General features: G+C 42.9%; 1 protein-coding gene across 1 annotated transcript; it reads left to right on the top strand.

The window, feature by feature from the left end:
* Positions 1–389: 389 nt before the first annotated feature.
* LOC306697949 (rabphilin-3A-like) lies at positions 390–7,203 on the top strand (the record flags this gene model as incomplete). The annotated part of the gene is made up of 17 exons (XM_079162058.1): positions 390–463; positions 581–592; positions 721–846; positions 993–1,122; positions 1,291–1,374; positions 1,462–1,630; positions 3,216–3,401; positions 3,527–3,709; positions 5,024–5,103; positions 5,250–5,324; positions 5,785–5,894; positions 6,012–6,138; positions 6,230–6,286; positions 6,395–6,549; positions 6,635–6,716; positions 6,880–6,976; positions 7,073–7,203. 17 exons carry the CDS (start codon positions 390–392, stop codon positions 7,201–7,203), a joined length of 1,878 nt encoding a protein of 625 aa, XP_079018184.1.
* Between the last annotated feature and the right edge of the window lie 1,837 nt (positions 7,204–9,040).

The raw sequence follows: 9,040 nt of genomic DNA, 5'->3' as shown, positions 1-9,040 counted from the left end.
GGTCATCATTAGCTGCCTTTTATTTAGCCCTCCATCACTGTGTGACAATTAAAGGAAGTGTATCTGGTGACTTGCCAATTCCCGGTCAGCACTGTGGTGGCTCACAAATTTGCACGCAATATCCTTTTTGATGAGAGAGCAGCCCATGGCAGTTAAGTCAGGGCTGTATAAGCATGAGATAAGGATAGAGAATAGCAAAAAGTGTGGACTTAACACACATATATCGGACGCAAGTCAAACTTTATAAAAACAAAACAAAAGAACAAACATCTATTCCCACCCAAATTAAGAGTTCTTAAACTAATGTCATGAAAAGCTGCCAACTTTGTCTCAAGATGAATTCATCTCTGTCTTTGTGTCTGTCCACCTGCAGGCTGTGATAGTGCAGCATGACGGACACAGTGATGAGCAGCAGCTCGGATCGCTGGCAGTCCAACGACAGGCAGAGGACCATGCACGCTAGGTAAGCATGATAGTCAGAACATTTTCGTATTGTCAACCTTCCCTATGAGTCTACCAACCCACACTGTACTCTCCTTTGTTTCACCTGCATTCCTCTGATGTGCGATTTTCGACACAGTGATAAAGAACAGTAAGTAGACAAACTCCTACTCCACCTCCCCTATCTGCATCATGTACATCTGATATGTTACTGTTCCGAAAGCAGTGTGATATGTTGATGCTGCGTAACCTCAACTGAAGAATATGTTTGTCTGACAGGGAGAACTGGACCATGCAGCCAGGCCCTGGTCCTGCTCCAGACCTGACAGATGAAGAGAAAGAGATCATAAACAGTGTGATTGCCCGTGCTGAGAAAATGGAGGCCATGGAGCAGGAGAGAATTGGGTGAGAGATTGCAAAGCATGCAGCGGTTTCTCCGAAGTGCGTGTATAAAAATAAAAATCGCCTGTTGAGGCTGAGGACATGCATACATTTATACCTGGGATGATTAACGGTGACATTTTAAGTACTTTTACCCTTTGGTGTTGCAGGCGCTTGATAAATCGCCTGGACGACATGAAGAAGACTGTGTGTGGGGATGGGCAGTCCCGCTGTTTGCTGTGTGGGGAGCAGTTTGGGTCACCTGGGGTCAGCTCAGTGGTGTGTGAGGACTGCAAAAAGGTAGGTAATGAGTAAACCAATTATTACAAGCAAAAAACAACTATTTCCCTGCTGCATATCATACGAACCTTGAGGAAACACAATAGGTCATGGTCTATGTGCCGACTATTTGTAAAAGCATTGTAAATGGCGAGCAGCTGGAAATCTTTATGTTCTCCTGTCGTGTAGAACATGTGTACCAAGTGTGGTACACAGTGTGGCAGTCGGCCACGTGCTGTGTGGCTATGCAAGATCTGCAGAGAACAGCGAGAGGTGAGTGTTTCACACCAGTGAACACATAACATAATTCATCTGTCTGTTGGAAAGTCTGTAGCACACATGCATTTATTTATTTCTCAGGTGTGGAAGAGGTCTGGTGCCTGGTTCTTCAAAGGTTTTCCCAAACATTTCTTGCCATCGCCCATGCCATTATCTAAAGGAAAGGAGACAGGAGCCCAGGAGGCGGCAGAGCCTAAGGAGCCCAAAGCCTCTGGGGCCAGGAAGGCAGTAACCCAACCCCAACCACCAGGTAGATCTGCCCCTTCAGCTTTAGCCTGCAGTCTTTTTCAATTGACATTAGGGAACATGCAGATCCTTATAACCATCAGTCCGAGTCGTTCTCCTGCCTTTGTGCAGCAAGTTTCAGGTTTTTAAGTTTTCAATATCTAGAAATCTTTAAAAAAGGATCTGCCACTCTATTCAAGCTGCTTGTGAGAGAACAGTGCTGCCTGTTGACTGTTTTTTAGTCAAACTCAAATCTGAAGGCTTTCACGTTTTTGAGTATGTCAAAAAAGTAACCACTACAGCTATTGTTTCCATTTTACGCCATAGGATATTTTTAAAAGGGGTTAAAACCCATCTTTGGACATGAACACTTCAAGCATCTGGGTGGGCGTTTCCCATGGCAGACTGACTTCTGGTGGCCTGTGTTGCTGGGAGACATGCTGTCAATGTCTGTGGTGTGCCACTGACAGTAGAATGGCATATTGTATAGAGTGCTGCAGGGATGACATTATTTTGGTTGGACAACCCTCGAAGTTAGCATCACATTGGTACCCTCAACAAAACCCAACGGGATTTTTCCATTGGACTTAGATTCATTGATTAATTGCAGAAATGCTGTGCCTAACACATGTTTATGATATGTTTTGTTCAGCAAGATAGATTAACAAAACATTATAAACTAACTATAAACTAACTACACCACAGTTTCATGAGCGCAGGTACACAACAAGGCTGTGAAGGTGGACTAGTCTGCGTGACGATGTTTCATTGAGCCACTTGTTAGCGATCACCTTTTTTAAACGTAAAAGCTTCAACGTATTATATATCGTAGAACAAAAGGTTCTATCTCACTTTAGGCATCTAACAAAGAACCCATAGACCTCAAGACGAGGGAGTCGGAAGAGCAAAAAAGCTAACTCATTTCCGAGATTTAGGACCCATTCCTGCAGTTACGCTTTTTTCACCCTTTATCCAACAAGTGTACCTAACATTGGCTATAAGCCATTTAAGCTGTTTGTGTTAACATTTGGGAAGACCCATCATGCAGTTAAGTTTGTATTCCACTCCTAAAGCTAGCAACTAGCATTTTTGCCACCTCTTCAGTCTCATTAGATCAGCATCTGCGCACAAGTCTTCTCGCAACCCGCCTCTCATTGCTCTTTTCAAACCTTTTATCTGCTTCCCCAATTTGGCAGTACCGCCCACTGTTGCCGAGGAGGGGGATGGAGAGCTCAATTACGCTGTCGGAAGGTGCATGCTGTGACATGGGATGAGGCTTCAGGTGGTGCTGGCATGATGGGTCACATCATTTCACACTTTCAGTGTGATTACCTGAGCAATGTGATTCCCCCATAAGAAAAGACGAGCAGACTACTGTATAGCTTCTGCGTGTACAGTAGTCGGCTGCCACAGCTTGTTGTAGTGTACTGTATGTAGGTCAATGCCTTTGCAACGAAAAAGCTCCAACATCAAAAGTATCCAGAGAGACTGGGGAGTATTACAGATTCCACTGCAGCAGGAGCCTGACTTGGAGTGATTAAGCACGTCTCCCCCATGTATGGTGTGTGTCTGTGGGTTTACTGTATTTTGCTATTCATTCTTACTTTTAGCACCAGAGCCACAGGGCCGTGCTGGTTACCCACCTGTGGCCCCTAAACCACCAATGGTGCGCATGGCCACGGGCGGTGCTGGCCCTGAAGAGGCGGGGCAGGGCAGCCCAGTGGTGATAAAGAAGATGGTTCCCGTCCAGAGCTCCAGACCACAGCCTGCTGGATCAGCCACCATGGCCCAGCAGGGTGAGAGACAGCTAGGACACAATCGTTTCTTCACGTCCTTATAAAGAGTCCCAGGCATTAATCAAATATTGCATCCCTAGTGGTGTTATTTCTTTGCCGTCACAGATGATTTAATGTGTTTTTAGGTCCAGTGGCAGGAGATGGAGGGGCTTACTCCTCTGGTGCAGTTCCTCCAGAGCAGAGAGCGCCTCCTGCAGTGAGAGAGGACAGGAGGCAGCCCGCTGCCTACGGTGCTCCTCCTGCCCGACAGCAACCTCCCCCAGCTGAGGAGGAGGAGGAGGCCAACGACTGTGACTCGGATGAAGCCAGTGAGTACTCCCCATGCTCACTCTAGAGTGATGAGTGATTTATTTCTATTAATTTAAGGTACGGGTGTTTTTCATGCAGTATTGGGTGTCGATGACAGTGTAGATTGCATTGCTGTTCCCATAAGGGGATACCGTGTTGATTCTTGATTTGAGTTGGTAATAATTCATATCTATGAATTGGCCAATAGTCTTTGCATACAGGATGTATCATTCTGGCCGTGTCTACTGAGCATGGGTATAAAATGACAAATGATAAGCATCATGTGTTTTCGAAGCGTGATGATCAATATCCAAGGAACTAAAGCAGAGGAAGACGTGAACCACTAAATCAATAGTGACACATAAGCTATGTAATTGTACCGTTTTTTTTTCATATATCCCATACCCCACTTTAATGATAAGAATGGTGCCATGCCATTCGTGTTCCGCGCCTGCAGCGTCAGACGGCCTTTATTCTCTCTCTGGGGGATTGCGTGTTAATTTATTTTATTGAGGTCCGGGAATGTGGAGATGTGCAATTGGTTTGGGATACAACGGCTAACAGGATATAGATTCCCCTTGTGTTTAATTCAATCCCTTGTGTAGGGAGTGAAAATGGTTTCATGTGTCTGTTCTCTATAGAGATGTGACGGTGAGAACAGTTTGGTCCCGTGGTGCTGACTAGTTTCAGTCACTCTGCTCAGCTGTGTATAACTTACACTAATTGAATGTAATAAGTCTGATCATCAGACTTTGAGGTCTGATGGATTGTGTGCTTTGATGTATAACCAATCAAATCTATACATGTATTTGATCATTAGATAAAGGGGGATGAGCTAATTCTGCTTATTTTTTATGGTTGTAGACTTTAGTTTTGTAAGTACATTTTGTGTTCTTGGAGCACCAAGTTGAGGGTGAATCTCAGCCCAGAAAAGTTAACAGTTATGAAAGAGAAATTAACAAATGACATTTGATCATTTTGTCCCCAACAGCTATGCGAGGCCATGAAACTCCTCCAAAGAAAATCTGTGTGGGAAGCATTTTAGTCTTTTTTTTCTTACCCAGAACCTTATTTTTCGGAATGTCTTCCTTTTGAGATTAGATGTTTATTTGATTCATTTTATATTATATGCCCCTGCGTTGTAATGAGATTTCTGTGCTGTTTGCTTATTTTCTGTCCGTTCTGGGCTGGTACTTGGTCTCACTTCTAGTCTCAAGTTGAGTGTTGTTTAATTTCAAGAGAATATTTCCCTGTATTTATACACTTAATGATTCAAGCGCACACTTGCAGCGTCTCTGTAGTCTAATGTAACGACTGCTCTGGGTCTCTTTCAGCAACCCTGGGCTCTCTAGAGTTCAGTCTGCTCTATGAACAGGAAAGCAACAGCCTCCACTGTAGCATTCTCAAGGGAAAGGTACCACTATTCTCCTCATTCTCTCACACAAAAGGACAATTACAATCAAGTGGTTTTTGTTAAAAGGCTCCTGAATGGCACTTTAGCCTAATTGCCCTCTACTGTTCATGATGATGTGATGGACATGGCACTCCATTTCTCCACAGGGACTGAAGCCCATGGACTCAAATGGACTGGCAGATCCGTATGTCAAACTTCATCTGCTACCTGGGGCTAGTAAGGTAAAAGACGCACCTTTCCTACACTAGGCTTTTGCTTCCTATTAATGATTTATTACCTTAAATGTCCTGCAAAGCAAAATAAATGAAGGGTGGTGATTTGAGACCCCCGAGGTTAGATGACAGCCCTTTCTGCTAGCTTAAGCCTGACACCTTGTGGTCTAAATTGACAACAACATAAAATCGGCATGTCGAATGATATCTAGAAACAGATATGGAGACATTGTAAATAAAGTAAAAGATGTAGTGAATGTATATCGTTTTTATCGTGTAATTATACGGTGCTGTATTGGAGAATGAGGCAAGTCTGAGTTGCAAAAACAACTTTTGACAGGAAGCAGCACCAAGTAGATTCTTCCTGTGATTAAACAGCACAAACGACAGATGTGTGAGATCTTGCGTTGCGCTAACATGCTTCGAGATATTTCCATTACCTTGTCTTTATCTAACCTGCATTTAACAGTCTAACAAGCTGCGCACAAAGACCTTGAGAAACACCCGTAACCCTGCCTGGAATGAGACACTCACCTACCATGGCCTCACAGATGACGACATGCAGCGTAAGACCCTCAGGTGAACACTACACCACAACCGGTCTTCAATTACCCTGTTTTAAACATAATGTGCCCTTAGTTGACTCTTTTAAAGGTTTGAGAGGCCTGTATGATTTATATTCTATTTTGATTTCAGGCTGTCTGTCTGTGATGAAGACAAGTTCGGGCATAATGAGTTTATTGGGGAAACCCGAGTGGCGCTGAAGAAACTGAAGTTGAACCAGAAGAAAAACTTCAACGTGTGTCTGGAGAGAGTCGTCCCTGTGAGTGAAACTCAATTGCATTCAAACAATGCTTTGTTCTTCTTGTCGGAATCTCTCATTGACCTGGCGTAATCTCGTTCCACCCTCGCAGACAAAGAGAACTGCAACAGCCGGGGGAGCCAGAGGCATCGCTCTCTACGAAGATGAGGCAATGCTTTTATTTCCAAGCATGCCTGAACATGACAGATTCCTCCAGAGAATTTTTGCAAAGCCTCATCATGCATCCTACTGAACTATTTTCTTTCCTCTGTCTTAGGCAGGGAAAGATGGCGGAGAGGTAGAGGAGCGTGGCCGGATTCTGATCTCCCTCATGTACAGCACCCAGCAGAATCGTCTCCTCGTGGGTGTTGTACGCTGTGTTCACCTGGCTGCCATGGATGCTAATGGCTACTCTGACCCATATGTCAAAATGTAGGTAGAGCAGGATTAGACACACATTTAGATTTCAAATGTATGACTCTAGAAATGGAATAAATAAATGATTTTACATTTTCAGATGTCTGAAACCTGACATGGGGAAGAAGGCCAAGTGCAAAACACAAATCAAGAAGAGGACTTTAAACCCAGAGTTTAATGAGGTTTGTAAGAGAGTTCAAGGTGAAGGGCTGCAAATAACAAAAATGAACATATTCCCAAAATATTATCAAATCATTTGGGTTGATATTCTTGGCAACTCAAGTATGAGCAATGTTGATAAGTGGCTTGAAAAAAAAAAGAATTAATGTTTTAATCACATTTCAGGAATTCGGCTATGAGATTAAACACAGTGACCTGGCCAAGAAGAGTTTAGATATCTCTGTTTGGGATTACGATATTGGGAAGTCCAATGACTACATTGGTAAATATTTTATCATAATTGCTTTGATGAATTAAAAGTACAACTGCCACTTGCTCACCAACGCCTGCCTTTCACTCCTCACTTCCTGTCTGACAGGTGGGTGTCAGCTGGGTATTACTGCCAAAGGAGAGAGGCTGAAGCACTGGTATGAGTGTCTGAAGAACAAGGACAAGAGGATTGAGCGCTGGCACACCTTGTATAATGAGACTCCCGTAACTAGTGATTAACCATTTGCCCCCCCCCCCCCCCCCCCCCCCCCCCCACACACACACACACACACACATACAGCATGAGCTAAAACCTCCCAACTTGGTTTGCATTCATCTCTCAATGCACCTTTATTGTGTTATCAACTCTTTCACTACCTGGCCATCCCACAGGCTTACTCACCTCCCTTCCCCTGATGTAGTACCGTCTTCTTTCCAGTCTTCTTATTAACAATTTGTCTGCCTGTGCTGATACTTAATCTGCCTCTGTGACAAATCAAGGGACAAATCAAGGCATACATGAATTAGAGATTTCACTAATTTAATTAAGACATATGTGAACAAACAGCTGCACAAGGACCATGATGCCTGTCAGTGATGTTATATATTGTGCTGAACTTGACACATTGCAAAAGAAAATGTATTGCACTGGCACAGAACTAGAAAAGCAATATGTTAGGGCATCTGAGATAAAAAAAATAATCAATCAAGTTGTAAAAGCCTCGATTGGGCTCATAAATTCATTGGCCTGTCAGGGAATAATTTTTTTCAGATTTCTTGTGGGATAACATCATGCTGTAGTGCAACACTTGAACTGTATACGCATGCCAAGCCACAGACAAAACAAAACACGCAGCTGCACCATCAAAGATTTCAACTGTGCCCACTGTCCTGAACATATTGTATATTTCCATGAAGAAATGTTTACATACGGATACATTGCTCAGGTTAGGATAGACATCTAATATATACAGATGATTCATATGTCAGTGGACCATGAGCTGGATGGATCTTTCAGCTGCTGTTGATTTGTGATTTAAACATATGGCACATCTAGTTAAACATTAGGATTTTTATGTATAGTTATTCAAACTGTGAATTATGATTTGTGAGAAGTATTAACTGTGTGATTAGAGAAAAGTTTTTTTGTTTGTTTATTTGTTATGGTGAGAATTGGCAGGAACAAGGATTTTCCTCCTGCTTCCTCAACTTTTCTGAAGCTCGTGGTTCACTCTGACACCTCAGAGGTTTTCTACAGTAGTGTTTACACTGAATGCACATGGTCAAATTTGGCTGCTCCACTAAACAAGGAGAGAAGATGGAACAGGTTATGTCATATGTGCAGCTTTACCTGCATGCACTGTGATCCTGACTCTGGCGTGCCTGGGCAGTCCGCTTTTACCCCAACGCACACAGCAGGGCCCGTTTACCCTCTGCCACACCCAATCATTAAAGGCTTTAGTGTGAGTTTGTTCACTAATCACAGCAAACCAAGGAAAGCACACCTTACAAAATGGAATGACCTCAATTTATACAGCTGTTTGCAAGTTATTCCAATGTCAAAATATACATAATAAAGACGAAAACAAAAAAAACCTATGCATGAAAGGTCTTGTGGTTCAAGATATATATACTTTGTAAGAAATGAATGCTATTGTATTTCCATCAATGTTTACACTTAATCCCCATAACATTCCTGTTAATATTCTATATACAAGAGGCCATATTCTGCATGGTAACTATGGTGTAATCTGAATAAACTGGTCTGATAGCATCCCCAGCATAGACTGATAATCACCTGAGCACATCATCACAAGACTTTATCCGACTCTATCAGTAGCAGATATTGAATTAAGTGTCATCCGTTAAATGAGACTTTCTGTACAGAAGCATTCCAATCTCTCCAGTGTCTTGTTTTCTTTGCACAGCCACTCATGTGGCCGTGATTCAAACACCCATCAGTAGCATCACACACTGTCCTATGTTGTGCTACTTACACTACAGTGATCACCAGATGATGATCAACATAGAAAATAACCAAGAGTTTTATTTTTTAACAGGCTTTTCTTTGAGCTTC

The sequence above is a fragment of the Pholis gunnellus genome (assembly GCF_910591455.1).
Source record: "Pholis gunnellus genome assembly, chromosome: 6".
NCBI lineage: Eukaryota > Metazoa > Chordata > Actinopteri > Perciformes > Pholidae > Pholis > Pholis gunnellus.
This window is presented reverse-complemented; position numbering and strand designations above follow the sequence as displayed.